At 36.8% G+C, this 20,676-nt stretch overlaps 1 protein-coding gene across 3 annotated transcripts in view; it reads left to right on the forward strand.

Annotated features, from left to right (window-relative positions):
- Positions 1-20,676, forward strand: part of uif (sushi, von Willebrand factor type A, EGF and pentraxin domain-containing protein uif) — a 90,995-nt gene that overhangs the window by 56,466 nt on the left and 13,853 nt on the right. For all 3 annotated transcript variants that reach the window (XM_028170169.2, XM_028170171.2, XM_028170172.2), the window contains exons 4-17: positions 12,274-12,355; positions 12,829-13,142; positions 13,225-14,346; positions 14,997-15,176; positions 15,299-15,481; positions 15,555-15,839; positions 15,916-16,193; positions 16,272-16,702; positions 16,783-17,099; positions 17,204-17,385; positions 17,472-18,357; positions 18,440-19,147; positions 19,249-19,719; positions 19,811-20,652. In XM_028170169.2, coding sequence (XP_028025970.2) covers positions 12,274-12,355; positions 12,829-13,142; positions 13,225-14,346; positions 14,997-15,176; positions 15,299-15,481; positions 15,555-15,839; positions 15,916-16,193; positions 16,272-16,702; positions 16,783-17,099; positions 17,204-17,385; positions 17,472-18,357; positions 18,440-19,147; positions 19,249-19,719; positions 19,811-20,652 — 6,281 coding nt within the window. The remainder of the gene's footprint in view (positions 1-12,273; positions 12,356-12,828; positions 13,143-13,224; positions 14,347-14,996; positions 15,177-15,298; positions 15,482-15,554; positions 15,840-15,915; positions 16,194-16,271; positions 16,703-16,782; positions 17,100-17,203; positions 17,386-17,471; positions 18,358-18,439; positions 19,148-19,248; positions 19,720-19,810; positions 20,653-20,676) is intronic.

Here is a 20,676-nt window from a genome sequence, read left to right on the forward strand (position 1 = left end):
GCGCGTGATAGTGCAAGGAAATTGCTTCTCGGCACCCATTCCCATTTGAATCAACCGACAGACTTGTGTAATAACAGCTTGTCGTGGCATTGCCAACGGGATGTGAACCGATCGAATGGCTCCACAAAATTATACAATTCTTAGTCATTTAACATACCTATTGGCAAAATAAATGAGTGATACATTTGAAATGTGTTTCCTCTGTCCTTCGCAAGCCGGTTTTGTAGTTGATTTCGAAATAATATTGTAGGTTTACGTAGAATCTATTGGTTAGTATTTCTCTCATCAAGCTGAGTCACTATTACATTAAATATGATTTTAAACTAATGTTTTTCAAACGACTTTTCATTCGATCACTGTTTATTTTATAACTTCAGTATATTATTTTAAAAGGATTTGCCATTAAAACTACGCAAACATCTAACACTGCTATAGGAGGACGAAACTGAAACATAATGCACTTAAATAGCAAACTAACGTAAGCTCTCCGTTCTGATATTACCACGAATAACTACCCACGTCTCGGCAATTACTCCACAAATTAACAATTTCCACACGGTGAACATAAATTGATGATATCCCCTCTCGTTTGTGGGTTTACCTCCAAGGCACAAGCAAAGGCAATCCAGCAATGTGGGAACGTTGCAGACATTGAGTTGATTCTAACCCGGAATTAACGTGTGTAAGTTGTGACTCCGCGTAATTAGGCTTCCGGCTAGCGAAGGAATCAAATTGTTTTGCAATGTCGTTCTGCCGCCTTGACAATAATATACGGGTTTTAAAACTACTTAAAAACTGTTTTTTTTCTTGGTATGCATTTTTGTTTTAAACTTTATGTTTGTTGTATCCACGGCATTGCTTATCATAAAGTAGCGAACAATGAGATTGTTCAAATGAAATAATCATTCACGTTACTTGATAATTTGACCTTTAAATCACAAAAATGGTGAACATAATGACAATCAAGTAAACTTTGATGATTTTAGATTAGAAGTTCTTAGATGTTTTAATTGCCGAAATTAATATTTAGTTTTAAATTTAATGGATTGTCGTTCCGGAGTTCGTCACGTTTTTAATAGATATTTCTACATTGATCTTTAAAAATAATTCATTATTTCTCATACACACCGAAGATATTACAAAAAACCTTTAAAATTATCCTTTTTGTGAGAAAAAAAACTAAACATACTTAGCAATATATTTTCCCTTCAAAATGTCCCCATTTAATAAAATTAAAAAATGGTCTTTTAGACTTGACTGGACTTTCAAGTAATGAAATTGAGTTTTGAGTTTTGTTAACTGCAGACGATAAATATTTTTCTTTATTAGGTATTAGAACTGTGTATACTCATTCACCACATTGCTGAAGTGATAATTTTTGAAATATCCTATGACATAGTACAAACATAGGACACAACTCAAATGCCTTGACATTTACATTCTTCAAGGAATACTTATTATGCTTTTTATTGTTATTATTATTATTACGACCCGCGAAAACCCAAGACTTATTAAGAAAGAGAAAAGGTTGTTCAATTGTTATGAATCTATGAATACTTACTACTAAATGTTTTGTTATAACTCAACCTTTATTCCAGTTGTGCGTTATTTATAAATCAGCTATATTATTACGCTATACAAAAACAAAAAAAAAGTCTAACAAGACGAGAACGAATTAAGTAAAACATCGATCAAAACAAAGATTCGCTTCATCGAAACATGCCCACACAAAGCTTGTACGCGCGCTTAATTATAGTTTCCCTTTTGTTTATGTTTGCGTAACCATTCATCTCTAAAGACGAAGGTCGATTAGTCCCACTCTTGTAACTTTCATTTATTTCGTGCACCGTAGGCCGTAATCAATACACGCGAGTTACACACTCGAAATCGATTTGAAAATTCAGCCACGAATTTTTTTTATAAACTATTAGTGAAATCCGGCCTCGGTTTTGGGCTGTCGTGATGCTTTTCATTCTGTTTATTGAAAATACTCGCGGGCTGATGTTGATGCATTGGTCGAACTTTGACATTATCTTCTCTTAAGGAATAATAACATCTTTAAAAGTTACAAAGTCATGCGAACGCATCTTTTATACCGGTCACTCACATTCGCACGAATACGCAAACCCGCAAGTGTAGGAGGACATGGCTGTTAATGATGTCTGGAAAAGAATTCAAAACTCTTTTTCTCTTCAATGTTCTATTGACGAATTAAATAGGAGGAGAAATTCGTGAGACATTCGTAAACAAGTGTAGGAGGAAGCGCAAACGGGTTCGCAAATTGAGTACCGAACCCATTTGCACAGCCGCTAAGTTTGCGAATGAATGTTTGACAGCCCTTCACATGCGCACAAACATTCGTACAATGTACGAATATTTGCGCGCATGTAAGTGGCCGGCATTACGAATAAATCATAGATGCATTAAAAAAAAACAACTAAGAAATATACTACGTCATCTGATTTTTATATTTCATAATATGATTTTAACAATATCCTTTTAAAACTCTGTGCGTGTCAATGTCACTTTGGCACATTAATGATATTCGTAATTAATGAGATTAGCATCGCATTTTTTAATTGTTGAAATTCTATTCGGGATATCATTCTATCAGATGTTTGAAGAATTATGTAAATATAAAGTTTGTAATTTAATTCGTTTGAAAAAACAGAATCCCCAAATACTATTACCGAATTGTAATGTAGCATTTATTTTCACGATGCATCCGATCGGTGTACGTGAAACTAATCGAGTTAAGAGCGAGTAAGTCTGGATACTCTTGTAACCCATTCGATTCCACCCCATGAAACCTTTGCATATACATTTGAGGATATTTTTTTACACTATCATTTTGCACTTTTATTTAAATGTATACAGTATATTAAAATAACTCGGAATCTGCGTATTGATTGACATAAAATATATACACCTATTAGTATGTATTTGACGAAAACAAACAAAGCTAATTGACGAATCAACGCATAACTAACGAGAACTGCTAATTAACACTATATCAAACATTAATCTGATTTCTACAAATTTCCAAATATACATGGATATATTATGAAAGATGGATGAGAGGCGATTGCATGCAGCAGAGATACGAATGTTGCGATGGATGTGTGGAGTAACGAGAATGGATAGAATACGGAATGAATATGTTAGAGGAAGTCTGAAAGTGGCACCTGTGACAGAGAAGCTGAGAAGTGCGCGTTTGGGATGGTATGGACATGTGATGAGACGAAATGAAAATGAGGTTGGTAAGAGAGTGTTAACTATGAATATGGAAGGATATAGAGGAAGAGGTAGACCTAAGAAGAAATGGATAGATTGTGTGAAAGACGATATGGGTAAGAGGGGAGTGAGCGAAGAAATGGTATATGATAGAAGAGTATGGAAGGAGAAAACATGTTGCGCCGACCCCAGGTGACTGGGCGAAGGGCAGGATAATGAATGATGAAATGATGACATGGATATATTATGTATTTGATACTAACAAAGTCCAGGGGTTTGTCGTGCGTTTAATTTGAACTCTTTCCGTCACTCCATCGTCGTACTTTATTATGTAATATACTGTTGTAAAAAAATAAACAAATAAACAGACATATAAAATAGTGACTTGGGATCCGGCACACGTAAACGCCATTTCGTAAAATTCGTTATAGTGCAACATCTGTCACAATAAAAATGGAAAATAAATTGAAACAGGTTGTCCGATGTTCATCACAGGTTAACGAATGTGCGTTGAAAATACCTAGCTGCAATGAAGATATCGACAAAACTTTGTTGTATTGCTACTTGCTTATTTTGTATAACAACAATTGTTCAATGGAAACGGGCAACAAGGTATAGAGCAGGGGTGGCGAACTTGATTAGAACTAAGACCTACTGTTTATTGACGTAATATTCTACAATCTACTAATGTCATTTCTTGAAATTTAGTAAAACTATGTAGTTCAGTATACCTACAAATAAGTAGTACATTTTCTTTTATTGAAAAGATAGCTGTAACTATATATTAAAAGAGAACTATTGTGTGGAAGAGAGGATAAATAATATGACGTAATGGTCATTAATAAATGATACAAGATGAAGATGATGCGTGCAACAATTGGTGATTACGTTGCGCAGTCTGTTCTATTATGACGTAACTATTCGCAGACGTCTATTAGACGTAACGTGGGACGCCCCCTGGCTAGGTGGTGCGATGACCTCCGAACGGTGGCCGACAAGAATTGGATGAGGAGAGCCGTAGAACGGGCTCAGTGGTGTGGATTGGGAGAGGCCTGTGTCCATCAGTGGACGACTGTGGGCTGTTGATGATGATGATGATGAGTCTGTTCTATTTATTTTTTCTGTCTTGCCACGAACGACTGAACTAATAGCCACGATCGACCGGTCGATCGCGATCTACCGGTTTGCCACCCCTGGTATAGAGTATAGCTTAGAACCAATTAACACTAAGCCTGAGCAATGAACGCATGCTTGTTACTGGTAATATTGACAACACATTCCACTATTTGATCAACATAAAGTAGATGTCGAAGAATCATTAATATAAATGATGTCATTTTATTCCGTAGATATCACATTCTGGACCCGAAATGCATATTATTGAAAGCACAATTTAAAACATCCTTATACTTTTTCATTCGAAGTCGAAGTTAAAACTAAGCCTGAACTAGTGTAAAATATATCTACTTAAAAGTGTTATTGATATAATTGGGACTGATCATTCCGCCGCTTATCCGATTGCAATCTAAATTCCAGATTTGCGGTTCAAAATCGATGACAACTCGAAATATTAATTATACGGTTTATACTTTATGAGGGCTTTGATGTACACCGTTATGTCCTGGCCTACATCGGGCCTAATCACGACCGCAGCTATGCAGTTTAATATCCCAACATCGGTTTAAATTAACTACCGCTTGCCACTAACGGGATGCATCCCGGCAGATAAATCCGCAACACTGTTGGACTGTAACATTTTACAACAAAAACATTCATGAATTACCTTTTTTTTTTTTATTGCTTAGTTGTGTGGACGAGCTCACAGCCCAGCTGGTGTTAAGTGGTTACTGGAGCCCATAGACATCTACAACGTAAATGCGCCACACACCTTGAGGTATAGTTTTAAGGTCTCAGTATAGTCACAACGGCTGCCTTCAAACCGAAACGCACCGATTCACAAGAGGTCCTACCATCAGTTACCTAACATGTTCTGCAAAAAATACTATTGTAGCGCAGTAGCTGTCATTAATAGAAGATATTTGGCGATACCTGAATCGTGCTGACGACATTTTCAAATTACAAGATTCTGACACACACTAACTACACTTTCAAAGTAATTATGATCACTGGTTCGAAATAGACTTAAGAAAATTATGAAAAGTTTCGAAAATTTGTTAATTCTTCTCTCTTGTATTCTTTACATACAATCTAAGCTCCTATCATAATATCGTTTTTAATGAATGAATACGATATTATTATCATCTTGTAGAGTTTCGTTTCAAAACTTTTTAGCACGGGCTTACAACGTTTTGTGATAAAAGGAAGTTACGTAACAGTAATTATTTTTACTGTCTACTACAGAAAATGAGTATTACACCATCAGCACTGCTGCTAAATTTACCTTTGAATCTTTAAGTTTACAATAGGGAAATAATATTTTGTTATATATACATTTGCAAAAGTATTTTATGACCGGAATAGTTATTTTAAATTTCTTTTTATTTTATATATAATAAGATTATACCTATATTATACGACCCAAAGACTTTCTGAAAGAAATATTTGTAAAGTATAATTTCTAGTCCTCACATCCTGACAGAAGCTACGGACGTTATCATAGGCACTTACTATAAGAAGTAAGGCAGGGAAATAAATTAGAGTTTTATTTAATAAACATTTTCACCTAATTGCTATTAAGAAACTCTGACTTAATAAGTAGTCTTAGATAATATAATAAAAATACCAATTATGAATGCACTTACACAACATCATTAAAAAAATTTAAGAATACGATTTAATTAAATTAAAAGTCGTCGTGGCCTAAAGGATAAGACGTCCGGTGCATTCGTATCTAGCGATGCAACGGTGTACGAATCCCGCAGGCAATTACCAATATTTCTAATGAAAAACGTACTTAAGAAATATGCACGATTGACTTCCACGGTGAAGGAATAACATCGTGTACTAAAAATCAACCCGCAAAATTATAATTTGCGTAATTACGGGCGAACCTCTTGGAGGTCGCACGGGTAGGTGCCACAACACTGTCTATTTCTGCCGCGAAGCAATAATGCGTTTCTGTTTGAAGGGTGGAGCAGCCGTTGTAATGTAAGAACTTAGATCTCATATCTCAATGTAAATGGCGGCATTTACACTGTAGATTTCTATGGGCTTCAGCAACCACTTAACACCGGGTGGGCCGTGAGCTCGACCACCCATACAAGTAATAAAAAAAAAAAAAAAAAGTGACTTCATTTTAGGTAAATACAATAATTATGAATAAACTAAATACCATAGACAATACCGAACTATTCGCAATTTTAAAATTATCAAAACACAACTTCATAGGACTTTTGCTTCTCGAGTCAAGGTCGTTGGCACGTACGAGGCTCTTAAGACAGCTTACTCCAAACTTGGCACGCATCAACCAAGACATTTGGAGCATCACAAACTAGGTCAGTTGCTTAGTAAGGCGGACTCGATGCTCGGCTGCATTGGTGCAACACAATAGCACTTTGAATTGTTCAATTAACTCATAACGGTTACCTAACGACGTATATGAAAATTAAGCTATCGCTTAACCCACGGCACATATTACAATATAATGTTTAGCCTCGCGCATCTTGGTCGTTTCAGCCACGCTTCGCGAAGTTTAATTAAGATGTTAAGGAACGTGTTGCTTGTGTATGTTCATCTAACCCGAGCTACGTGAGACGTTAACCGAGAGGAATTATGGAAACGCTAAACCATCAAATGATATTTTGAATGACAGCACCGGGACAGCCCTAATGATACGTAATGTTGTACTTATAACACAATAAAATATATTTTTATTAAGCACTAGCGACCCGCCCTCGCTTTGCTTCGGAAACATTAAAACACACATGAAACCAAACAAAAAAAATAAAAATAAAAGTTAAAAAAGTAGCCTATGTTCATCAGGGACAATGTCGGCTTCTAATGGAAAAAGAATTTTTCAAATCGGTCCAGTAGTTTCGGAGCCTATTCGAAACAAACAAACAAACAAATCTTTCCTCTTTATAATATTAGTATAGATTTATTACTAACTAGCTGACCCGGCAAACTTCGTGGTGCCACATTCGATAAATAAAAGACCTAAGCTTCTGTATAAAATAAACTTAAAAGAAACAAAAGGATTCCGTCCGACGCCGCCGCGACGGAGGACACATCAAAGGAAAAACAAAATTGTTATTTTTATTTAATTCTGAGCATTTTCATATTTATCTACCTTTTAAACCTTCTCTGGACTTCCACAAATAATTGAAGGCCAAAATTAGCCAAATCGGTCCAGCCGTGCTCGAGTTTTAGCGAGACTAACGAACAGCAATTTATTTTTATATATATAGATGAACACTTTTCTGTAACGCCATCTCGGAAGGAACCAGTATGCTAACTTTATAAAAAAGTGAAACAAACAAACTTAATGTCATCTAAATGCAAAATTTCGTTTATAGCGTTTAAACCATTCTCGGGATACACAGGATATGCTCATTAAAGCAAAAATATTTCAACTCGATGTTGTAATGGTTAGTGATCCTAAATATCGATTCTGATTCGATTCCCAACCCAGATCTTTGTTAATAGTACATGGGATTTGAAGTCTGGGTGTACATCACTACATAGTATAAAACAAAGTCACTTTCTCTGTCCCTATGTATGCTTAAATCTTTAAAACTACGCAACGGATTTTGATGCGGTTTTTTTTAATAGATAGATTGATTAAAGTAGAAGGTTTATAATATGTATAATAACATCAATTGATGATGTGGAGATATCAATAATAAATTACAGTTTCCGAAGCGAAGCGAGGGCGGGTCGCTAGTGTGACATAATATGTTCGATCACCCAAACTTACCAGGGGATTATAATCAATACAAATACAAAGCAGTCAATGATCATAATTTTTATCTCGAACTACAATAACAGCTTTGTGCTGTTAGAATCGATTGAGTGGCAATCGGCGTGCAACCTTGAAGGCTCACATTCATAATGAGTGAAAGGTCCGATTCAATCACACATAACGCGAACGTGACTCACCGATGACTTTTAATATGATCAGCATTCGTATCAGGTTTAGAAAATCAATAGTCAGCGATTTCCGTTCTTGATTTTCTAAATATACTGATGTTTCTCTTTTTATGAAAATGCATAAGAATTGATAGAAAACTAACTGTACTTTAAATGACTTGTAACATTTTTAAATTTGAGATGAAGGCTAGCCATAAAATTTATATAACTATTTCGAAGAGCTTGTGTTTCGAATTAATTTTTTTATTTTTTTATTACTTATTTTTACTATTTTTATTTAAGTTTCAGAAATTTTATTTCGAATAAAGTGGCAGAATGATAGCTACACTAACAAAATACTAAAATAGTAAAAATATTAACTGTTTCCTTCGGTCGGTCAGAGATAACCATCTCAAATTCCGTTATAGTAAATAGCATGTCCATAGATCCTTCACAAGGCTGCACGTAGTCAAGTCTCTTGACACAACTGTCCTACAACTAACCGACGACATGGCGCACGCTCTAGTTTCTACATTCTACATCTTCGGACATAGGTACAAACGAGTTTCACCATGGTTCGTTATAATTAAAAAATAAACCTACCTAAAAATTAAAATTTACCAGAGATCATTCAGAGAAGAATAATAGGAGGACATTGTCACGACCGTCAGACATCAGGAATGCGACTCAGGAAGGTGGAGGAAAACATACCTATAGTCTCTAAAATTGATAAACATAAACTGATATAATTTTCCTGAGTTTCATCACTTCATAGCTTCATGACTTCTTACTAAGTAACTAACTAGCATTTGGACCATGGGTTAGTCGAGCAATTTAACACGCTCGTTGAATTATCTTCCCTTCATCGTTTACCCCCAAAAACACAATATAACTACATCTGTATATCATCGTCTTTATCTCTTTCGATCGAGTTGCTAGCGCACTGTCAATGCAAAACCTAAAAGACAGACCAGTTTCTAATAATTCAAAACTTCAGTTTTTGTATGACAAGGTCGAAACCAACAGTTACAATAAAAAGGCAAGTAATCCGTGACTATGGCAATAAATATTTGAAAACCGGTGTAAATGAATACTATGTCTTGAGCAACAGAACTATCATTAAAGACTATAGACTATATACATTAGGCTAATTTTAATCTGGTCCTTTTTGAAGTGAAAACTTCTTTAGAATCGTTGTGATTTCAAACCGGATGCAACGGAAAAAACGACAGGTAAGAGACACAAATACAAAAATGTGTAGGATGAAGCCAGCAAAGAATGAGACAGAAATATACATACTATTTAATACAGCGCCATCTGTCAGATGGCGCTGTATTACTGTACTGTACAGATTTTAATACTTACGTGTGTATGAAAGCTCTTGTAGTGAATTTTAATTTAGGATTATACGTGAAATTAAAATATCAATTCACAGAGGGCGCTACCTTACAATTATTTACTAATGACAAAATTTTACATATACTTATGACGTTTAGGATAATTGTATTTTAATTTTGGAAGGTTTCACTTCTACCACGTGTGAATTGCACACATTTTGTATTTTTTTTTTCCTGGTTTTTACATAAAATCTTCATGAATGACATTGAAACTTATACAAACAAATCCTATACAAACAAAATGACGTATTTCTGAATCGCAATTCAAATAAATAGAATTCAATAATTGCTTACCGACATTTCGACTCTGAATTCTAATGAACACAAATATTAACGTCTGCATAATTGGCTGCAATTTTATGTATATTAGAATACGGATTACATTTTTACTCGCTAACATAATATAGAAGTGGGTTAAACATTGCATAGTATTGCGGCGAACCAGTGAAGCGAGAATAAAACGCAGTCTTTACGATCCGTCGCCAAACGAATACGCTCTATTTATTCAATTTAACTTTTTTCTAAGCAACGCGCACTGAAATGAAATCGCTATTGAATTATTAACCACGAATATTGAGTATTATTACTATTTGGTGGTAGGACCTCTTGTGAGTCCGCACGGGTAGGTACCACCACCCTACCTATTTCTGCCGTGAAGCAGTAGTGCGTTTCGGTTTGACGGGTAGGGCAGCCGTTGTAACTATACTTGAGACCTTAGAACTTATATCTCAGGATGGGCGGCGCATTTACGTTGTAGATGTATATGGGCTCCAGTAACCACTTAACACCAGGTGGGCTGTGAGCTCGTCCACCCAATTAAGCAATAAAAAAAATTGATAAACACAAACAATGTGGCTATGTTTAAGGTATATGTATAATATTATTTACGAAATTGCGAGAATTTATCAATGTTTCATAATATAAAATTTTAGCACTGCTACTATTACGTAAATTCCTAATGAAAGCACGAATAAGTTTAAAATTTTATCTGAACACGTAAAACCTTTTTCGCTGAGTATTAAATTTAACTTGAAACATAAGTTTGACTAAATGAATAATTCCATACTGTGGAACAGCGCAAACCTCATAATAAAGCAGCCAGCATACCAGTCACTATAAGCTTAGTTTCACGTCCTTCACTTACAATTGCGTAAGTTTCAAAATTAACAAGGGACTTCTGAGCACGTCTCTCTGAACCCGACGCTAACAGACAATTTCATTTGCATCATAATGCAGAGACTGTTTCATGTCATTGTCAACGTAGTGTAGTATTTTATTATTTTTAGAAAATATATTAATATGTGTAAATAGATTGATCTACCTGCTTTTAGCGAACTACTAAAAAGGAGGAGTTTCTCAATCTGACTTTTTTTTGTGTGTGGTAAGTAACCTTAGAACTTTCTTCAAGGTGAACAGCTTTTGATGTTTCGTTTTTATACGAAAGATTTTACTTTTCATGGTCACGTTTAAATTTTATCAAGAGCTGATCGGTATTTTTCGAGTTATTCTCATTGATATATTGGTAATATTCTCCTTTTATTTAGATTACGTCGGTTTTCTTGTTTGATAAAATTTCCTTTAATATTATGTGATTTCCATAACATGTAATAATAAAACATTCCATAAATACGTACCTGACACGTGTTCTCGAACTACATACGCGATTACGGAACGACTTTAATAACATTAATGTTAAACCTGTAAAACTTGTTTTAGATTGTTACTTGTGGTAGGGGCGTATTAGAAATCCCACGAAAATCTAAATAATGAGGCATTCTGTATTGCTGACACGCGAAGATATCACCATCCTGCATATTTCGGTCGTAAACCAATCATCTATTCCGGTTTGAAGAGTCAGACTTCTATCTATTCTAACTTAATGTATACTTACAGCCTCTAAACGTACACCTACATTAGGCTTTATACATATGTATGTAAAACTCAATAAAGTTAAATTACATATTACGATATTACTTATTTGCTCTCCATAGACATCGGTCCTAGACTTAAATGACGCAAATTTTCTATTTAATTAAATGAATTAAAACATTTTAATAAAACTTTCGAGAACTTTAGTTTTAGAGTAAAACGAAAGCAGCGTACACAGCTTTCACCGAAAGCCCTAAGAACAGTGAAAGCCATTATTTGAGAAACCACATTGTCTGCGTCGTGTCGTAGAGTTTAAACACGTTATTACACCAAACAATATACACACTAGATAATTTACAAAGTTAACACGTAAAGTACACTAGCGTAAAACTTTTACTTTTAGGTGACACGAGCTGAAACTTTAATAATGTTACTTATAGTTAGTTACATTGCAAAGGTAGACGTGACTTAGCGAGTAAGGATTTTAGTTAACAATATTATAATCATGTCCTATTTTAATAATTGTCTGTGAACGATAGACATGTAATTATTTTATTAAGTTTTTGCAAGTTCTAGATATAATATTATGAAGGTGCGGTTTTAAGTCGACTTTAATCTTTTCGTTTGACAATTTCCGATTTTCTACGTGTAGTTTCGTGATCGGGGACAGCTAAGACGTTTCAATGTTGCGCTCGAATGCGAGGAAACTACTTTAGAATCGCCTCATTGTTCTTTCTCTTTTCAGGTTGGGAACTAAAAGGACTACATTGCTACAAATTCTTCAATATCAGGCACTCTTGGGAAAAAGCTGCAGAGCTATGTCGGAGGTAATTAATCTAATACAATAGTTATTTTGTTATATTTTTAATTTAAACGTTATCCAGAGTAAGAAAAAATGTGAATATGATAAATCTGAATGGTTTATCTAATGATACAACCAGAAATGACTAAGTTAAAATTGCGGTCAAGTTAAGGTGGAAGATTATTTTCAAATAACATGTAAAGAATAAACTAATGGATCATGACGTCACCGAGAATCGGACGTGAACGCGCGATAAACACAATAAGATGCTCCGACTTCATATTATTTTTTTCTGATACCCATTTTTTGAATAAGAGTCATCGCGTTTTCATAATACTCAATTCGGTGCTATTTTCAACAACAACAAAGAATCTTTTATGTTGTTCTGTTTAAATAAATATGTAAAAATGTAATTCAATTTACATTGTAACTCAAGTATTTAATAATAGAAATGACTTAAATGACTCTTCTCCTTATTATAATCCTTATGTGTTTTAGGTACGGAAGCGAATTAATGGTAGTAGACAGCTACACAGAAAACAACATGACTGCAAGCATGGTGCCGGCTAGTCCTAGTAATAACCATTACTGGCTCGGGCTTGCCTCAGTTGATGATCTCCGAACGAATACACTTGAATCTGCTGCCGGTGCATTAGTTTCACAATACGCTGGATTCTGGGACTTAAAACAGCCAAACCCAAAAGAAGGCGAATGCGTAGATGTTCTTGTCACATCGGATAGTCAATCTTGGGAGCTAACAACTTGTGAAACATTATTGCCCTTCATGTGCAAAGCCAACGCCTGTCCAGCCGGTAAGTGCTAATGAATCGAATTTTCACCCATACTAACATAAATTGAAACAATAGCGGTATATCCATACTGTCCTTGTTGCAGGAACCTTCCATTGTTCTAATGGAAGATGTATCAACGCAGCCTTCAAATGCGACAAACAAGATGATTGCGGTGATGCATCAGACGAAATGGACTGCGCTTCTGAGTGTCACTTTTATATGGCGAGCAGCGGAGATGTAGTGGAATCCCCTAATTATCCACACAAATACCCATCATTTAGCGAATGCAAATGGACTCTTGAAGGGCCTCAAGGACAAAATATTCTTTTACAATTCCAAGAGTTTGAAACAGAAAAATCCTTTGATACAGTCCAAATTCTTGTCGGCGGTAGGACCGAAGAAAAATCAGTAAATTTAGCCACCCTATCAGGAAAACAAGATTTATCTAACAAACTCTATGTATCTGCATCTAATTTCATGATTATTAAATTTAGCACAGATGGTTCTGTAGAAAAGAAGGGATTCAGGGCATCATGGAAAACAGAATCTTCTAATTGTGGTGGTGTTCTTCGAGCTACACCTCAAGGCCAAGTTTTGACGTCACCGGGCTATCCAAATGGGTACCCAGGTGGCTTAGAATGCATGTATATAATCGAAGCCCAACCGGGCCGAATTGTTTCATTAGAGATTGAAGATTTAGAACTAGGAATGAACAGAGATTACATCGTTGTAAAAGACGGTAATACCCCTTCCAGTCCAGTGTTGGCTAGATTAACGGGTCCTGGTGAAGACAACGAAAAAGTTGTGATTTCGACAACAAATCATCTTTACTTGTACTTTAGAACAAGCCTGGGAGATTCTAAAAAAGGATTTAATATGCGATATTCGCAAGGCTGCAAGGCTACCATCATTGCGGCTAATGGTACATTCACATCTCCGGCATACGGTCTAACAAATTATCCCAATAACCAGGAATGTCTCTACAGAATTAAGAATCCTACCGGAGGTCCGCTTTCGTTGAAGTTTGATGAATTTAATATTCATTCTTCTGATATAGTACAAGTTTTCGACGGCTCGAGTACAAATGGACTCAGGTTACATTCTGAAAATGGATTTACTATAAAACCTAGAATAACTTTGACTGCTTCCAGTGGTGAAATGTTAATACGATTCGTATCTGATGCATTGCATAATGGAAAAGGATGGAAGGCGACGTTTTCAGCAGGTACATTTCAGTAAAAACATGCTGTATTTTTTTCAATATTGTGTGTATTACGTGTATCCTATATATGTAGTTATCAGACCTTACAAAACGTGTGGTCATGTTATCTATAATGAAAAGGTTAATATGATATGTCTTCTTACAAGTTCGCCAGGAAAATTTACAAAGCGGCGTAATATTTTCTTTTCCCTACCTATTCGCTGGTATCCTAAAGAGCTATTCCAGCTACACACTGGCACTATCAAGAGCAGTGCTTAGCGGAATCTATCACCAAATCAGAATCGATACCCACTGAGAAGATCCGGGAAGCAACTCAGTGGGTTGTGTGTATTGGGAGTTTTTTTTTATTGCCCTTGTAGGCAGACGAGCATACGGCCCACCTGATGGTGAGTGGTTACCGTTGCCCATGGACTTCAGCAATGCCAGGGGCAGAGCCAAGCCGCTGCCTACCGAATGGACTATATGACTAGAGATTTTAGTGACCTGGCGTATTTCGGCCACATCGAGTTGCTCATTTCTACAGTGAAGCCATCACACGTTGCAGCTTGCAACTCCGGTATTCATTAACACTAAGCTGGCTATATTTTTAACTCCACTAAGCCTAGGAAAAAAAATCAAAATGTATGGTACTAAAATATAAGGTTCTTTTACAGATTGCCCACCACTAAAATCTGGCATAGGAGCACTAGCATCAAATAGAGATACTGCTTTCGGAACAGTTATAACGTTCTCTTGTCCAATTGGTCAGGAATTTGCTACAGGAAAACCCAGACTTACAACTAAATGCTTGGACGGTGGAAATTGGTCAACGACGTACATACCTAGCTGTCAAGGTAACTACGACTAACGACTATTTATTACAAAATCGCATTATAAATACGTCAATTTAGAGACAAATATCTCATTTACGCGGTGTTTTAAAATGTGTTGTTAAAATTATTTTTGTTATTTTCAGAGGTATATTGTGGTCCAGTGCCGCAAATTGACAATGGTTTTTCAATCGGTTCCACAAACGTGACATATCGTGGTGTTGCCACTTATCAATGTTATGCAGGTTTTGCTTTTCCAACTGGTCAACCAATTGAAAGAATATCATGTTTATCCGACGGACGATGGGAGCGAACCCCCACTTGTTTGGGTACTTATAATTAACTTAAAAATAACTGTATTTATGTTGAGTTCAAATCTAAAATTTTATCTATTATTTACAGCTTCTCAGTGCGTAGCCTTGCCTGACGTACCGCACGCGAATGTAACGATTCTTAACGGTGGCGGTCGTAGCTACGGTACAATCGTCCGTTACGAATGCGAACCAGGCTATGTTAGATCTGGTCAACCAGTACTTCTCTGCATGAGCAACGGCACGTGGTCTGGAGACGTACCGACCTGTACAAAAACCATATGTTCTAAATTTCCCGAAATAAAAAACGGTTATATCGTAGATCAGAGCAGAACTTACATGTTTGGCGACGAAGCACGCGCGCAGTGTTTTAAAGGTAATATTTAGCATTCATCAGGATTAATACATAAATTCAAGTTACGTACAGATTTAAAATGTCACTTTTCAATTAGGTTACAAATTAAATGGACCTAGCATACTAAGATGTGGGGCAAACCAAGAATTTGATCAAGCACCAACATGTGAAGATATAAATGAGTGCTTGAGTTCGCAATGCGACTCAGTCTCAACTGAATGTAAAAACACTCAAGGAGGATTCTTCTGTCCCTGTCGAACTGGTTTTGCACCCAGCTTAGATTGTAGACCTGTTGGCGATTTAGGACTTATAAACGGAGCAATCCCTGACGAGTCAATCTCGACATCAACACCAGAACCAGGATATAACAGTGGTGTAAGTTAAAACTGACACTGTTTCAAATGTCTCAATTGTACACTTCCCAAATTACATTTAGATTTCCTTATTTGTCAGATGGTGCGCCTTAACAACGGAGGTGGATGGTGTGGTAACAATCTCGAAGCCGGCGCGAATTGGATTTTAATCGATTTGAGAGCTCCAACAATTGTCCGAGGATTTAGAACGATGAGTGTAATGCGAGCTGATGGCAATATTGCATTTACTTCTGCCATACGCATACAGTACACAAATGATCTTACCGATGTTTTCAAAGATTACACTAATCCTGACGGGACTGCTGTAGAATTCCGTATTTTAGAACCAACTCTATCTGTACTTAATCTCCCAGTACCTATAGAAGCACAATACGTCAAGTTCAAAATTCAAGATTATGTTGGAGCACCATGTTTGAAATTAGAAGTTATGGGATGTGCGAGATTAGACTGTTTAGATATTAATGAATGCAGCGAAAACAACGGAGGATGTGAGCAAAAGTGCTTAAACACGTAAGTAACAGATATTTAGAACATCATACCGGATCGAGGATAAGTTAATTGAACATATTAATACATACTTCAATTTGCAGGCCCGGCAACTTTTCATGCGCGTGTAATCTTGGATTTGAATTATATTCTTCCAATGGAACAGCAGGTTTCTCAATTGAACTATCTGAAACCGGTGAAAGAGACGGAGATACATATCAAAGGAATAAATCTTGCGTACCGGTCATGTGCCCCCCACTTGCACCACCTGAAAACGGACAACTTTTATCGACCAAAAAATCTTATCACTTCGGTGATACAGTTCATTTCCAATGTGACTTTGGATATGTAATGTCAGGATTTTCGACATTACAATGCACCTCAAGTGGAACTTGGAATGGAACTGCTCCTGAATGTCAATGTAAGTTTCAAAACGTTCTATTTGTAAATCACAAATTTAGGTGCATACATGACGTTATTATATACCTAGGTTTAGGATATCAACTAATTACTTAACAATTTCAGATGCTCGATGTGTAACTTTATCTGACGACAAAAACGATGGCTTAAGAGTCATAAGGGATGATCCTGAAAGTGTTTTAGTACCATACAGAGACAATGTTACAATCACCTGCACTTCTCCTGGGAGACACCTGAGAAATACTCTCACATCTTCTTTTAGACAGTGTGTTTACGATCCTAAGCCTGTAAGTAATTGAACCCTATAAGCCTTGAAGCCTGTAAACAATTGTATACATATCAAAATTTCTATGTTCGATATTATTGATTTTAGGGTCTTCCTGATTATTGGTTTTCTGGGGCACAACCACAATGTCCTAGACAAGACTGCGGTATCCCAATGCCAACACCTGGTGCAGAATATGGGCAATATCTTGATACCAAATATCAAAGCTCCTTTTTCTTTGGTTGCCAAAACACTTTCAAACTTGCTGGGCAGACAAGTAAACACGACAACGTTGTAAGATGTCAAGCAAATGGCATATGGGACTTCGGAGATTTGAGATGCGAAGGACCAGTTTGTGAAGACCCAGGTAGACCTGCTGACGGCTACCAAATTGCAAGAAGCTATGAACAAGGATCTGAAGTGTTATTCGGTTGTTCGAGACCTGGGTATATCCTAATAAATCCGAGACCTATCACATGCATGCGTGAACCGGAATGTAAAGTTATCAAACCTCTGGGTCTTGCTTCGGGTAGAATACCCGACTCCGCTATCAATGCTACATCAGAAAGACCTAACTATGAAGCTAAAAATATTCGACTCAATTCGGTTACGGGTTGGTGTGGTAAACAAGAAGCGTTTACGTATGTGAGTGTAGATCTTGGTAAAGTTTACAGAGTCAAAGCTATCCTTGTAAAGGGTGTAGTAACCTCCGATATTGTGGGACGCCCTACTGAAATAAGATTTTTCTACAAACAAGCCGAAAACGAAAACTATGTTGTTTACTTCCCGAATTTCAATTTAACCATGAGAGACCCTGGAAACTATGGAGAACTAGCAATGATTACATTGCCAAAATTTGTCCAAGCAAGGTTTGTAATCTTGGGCATAGTCAGTTTCATGGACAACGCTTGTCTCAAATTTGAAGTAATGGGATGTGAAGAACCAAGCACAGAACCTTTATTGGGCTACGACTATGGTTATTCTCCATGTGTTGGTAGGTAATCGCAAAAAAAAAATTGATCGATCATTTTTACCTCTTTTTTTTAAACATACTTAAACTACATCTTGATTTGCAGATAATGAACCACCAGTGTTCCAGAACTGCCCTCAACAACCAATTGTAGTCCAAACCGATGTTAATGGTGGCTTACTTGCTGTAAACTTCACTGAACCTACTGCTATTGACAATTCTGGTGCAATAGCGCGATTAGAAGTTACACCCCAGCATTTTAAAACACCAATTCAAGTATTCCATAATATGGTAGTTCGATATGTGGCGTTCGATTTTGATGGAAATGTTGCAATTTGTGAAGTAAACATTACTGTACCTGATTACACCCCTCCTAAATTAAGCTGCCCCCAAAGCTATGTTATAGAGCTGGTGGATAAACAAGACAGTTACGCTGTTAATTTCAACGAAACGAGAAGAAGAATCAACGCAACTGATTCATCCGGAGAAGTTTACTTGAAGTTCGTTCCTGAAAGAGCAGTTATTCCCATTCGAGGATACGAAAACGTCACAGTTATCGCCTCAGACAAATATGGCAACAAAGCTCAATGTCACTTCCAAGTATCAGTGCAAGCTACTCCGTGCGTAGACTGGGAACTAATGCCTCCAGCAAACGGCGCAATGAATTGTATTCCGGGTGACAGGGGTATACAGTGTATAGCCACTTGCAGTCCAGGTTTTAGATTCACAGATGGAGAGCCTGTCAAGACTTTTGTCTGCGAAACGAAACGTCAATGGGTCCCATCTGCTGTTGTTCCAGATTGCGTTTCTGAAAGTACGTATTAAATATATATTAAATAAAAAAGCCGATAAACATTCAGTCAACTAATAATAAGCTTCCCTGCTTATTTTAATTTTAATGTTTTTTTTTTACAGACACTCAACAAGCTGCTTATCACGTCGTAGCCAGTGTACAGTACAGAGCTCTGGGTGCAGTTTCAAGTGCTTGTTTACCTCAATACAAAGATCTACTAGCACAATATGATAACATTCTAAACGAAAGGCTGTCACAACGTTGCTCAGCAGTTAATGTTAACATTAACGTAACTTTCGTTAAAGCTATGCCAAGTTTATTAGATGAAAATGTGGTCAAAATGGACTTTGTCTTGGCCATTACACCAGCCATTAGACAAACTCAGCTATATGATTTGTGTGGCTCAACACTAAATCTCATCTTTGATCTGTCTGTTCCATACGCAAGTGCCCTTATTGAACCAGTACTAAATGTTTCATCCATCGGAAATCAATGTCCACCACTGAGAGCAATCAGAAGCTCAATAACAAGAGGATTTACTTGCAGTGTTGGAGAAGTATTAAATATGGATACAAACGACGTACCTAGATGTCGTAAGTTCATCTATCACACCTAAATTTTTCATGATAATTTTCACTCATGTGTTTTAAATTGATCAATTAATTCAACATTTCTTTGTTTTAGTACATTGTCCTGCTGGTACTTCCGCTGGAGAAAAGCAAAAGACGTGCACAATGTGTCCACAAGGATATTTCCAGAATCAAGCACGTCAAGGTTCTTGTTTGAAATGTCCGCAAGGTACATTTACTCGAGAAGAAGGCTCAAAAGATATTTCTGATTGCATACCGGTCTGCGGTTACGGTACATACTCACCAACTGGACTAGTTCCTTGCTTAGAGTGTCCCAGAAACAGTTACACTGCCGAACCTCCAGTCGGAGGCTTCAAAGACTGTCAAGCATGTCCGATAAACACATTTACCTATCAACCAGCAGCGCCAGGTCGTGACAAGTGTAGAGCAAAGTGTGCTCCAGGTACATATTCCCCAACGGGACTTGCACCCTGCTCTCAATGTCCTCGAAACTTCTACCAAAACCTTGTTGGACAAACAACTTGTATGGAATGCCCTACGAATATGAAAACAGTAGGAACAGGTGCAACAGGATTAGAAGAATGCATCCCTGTTGAATGTTCGAACAGCGCTTGCCAGCATGGAGGTCTATGTGTGCCGAAAGGACACGGTGTCCAATGCTACTGCCCAGCTGGATTTTCTGGACGCAGATGTGAAGTTGACATCGATGAATGTGCCAGTCAACCCTGCTACAACGGTGGTACCTGTACTGATTTGCCTCAAGGATACAGGTGCTCGTGTCCCACTGGTTACGGCGGAATTAACTGTCAAGAAGAAAAATCTGATTGTAGAAATGATACGTGCCCAGAACGAGCTATGTGCAAAGACGAACCTGGATTCGATAACTATACTTGTTTGTGTAGATCTGGATATACTGGAATTGATTGTGATATCACAGTAAGTTCATTGCTCATGATTTTT

Source organism: Bombyx mandarina, chromosome 09 (assembly GCF_030267445.1).
Source record: "Bombyx mandarina strain Sakado chromosome 09, ASM3026744v2".
Classification (NCBI taxonomy): domain Eukaryota; kingdom Metazoa; phylum Arthropoda; class Insecta; order Lepidoptera; family Bombycidae; genus Bombyx; species Bombyx mandarina.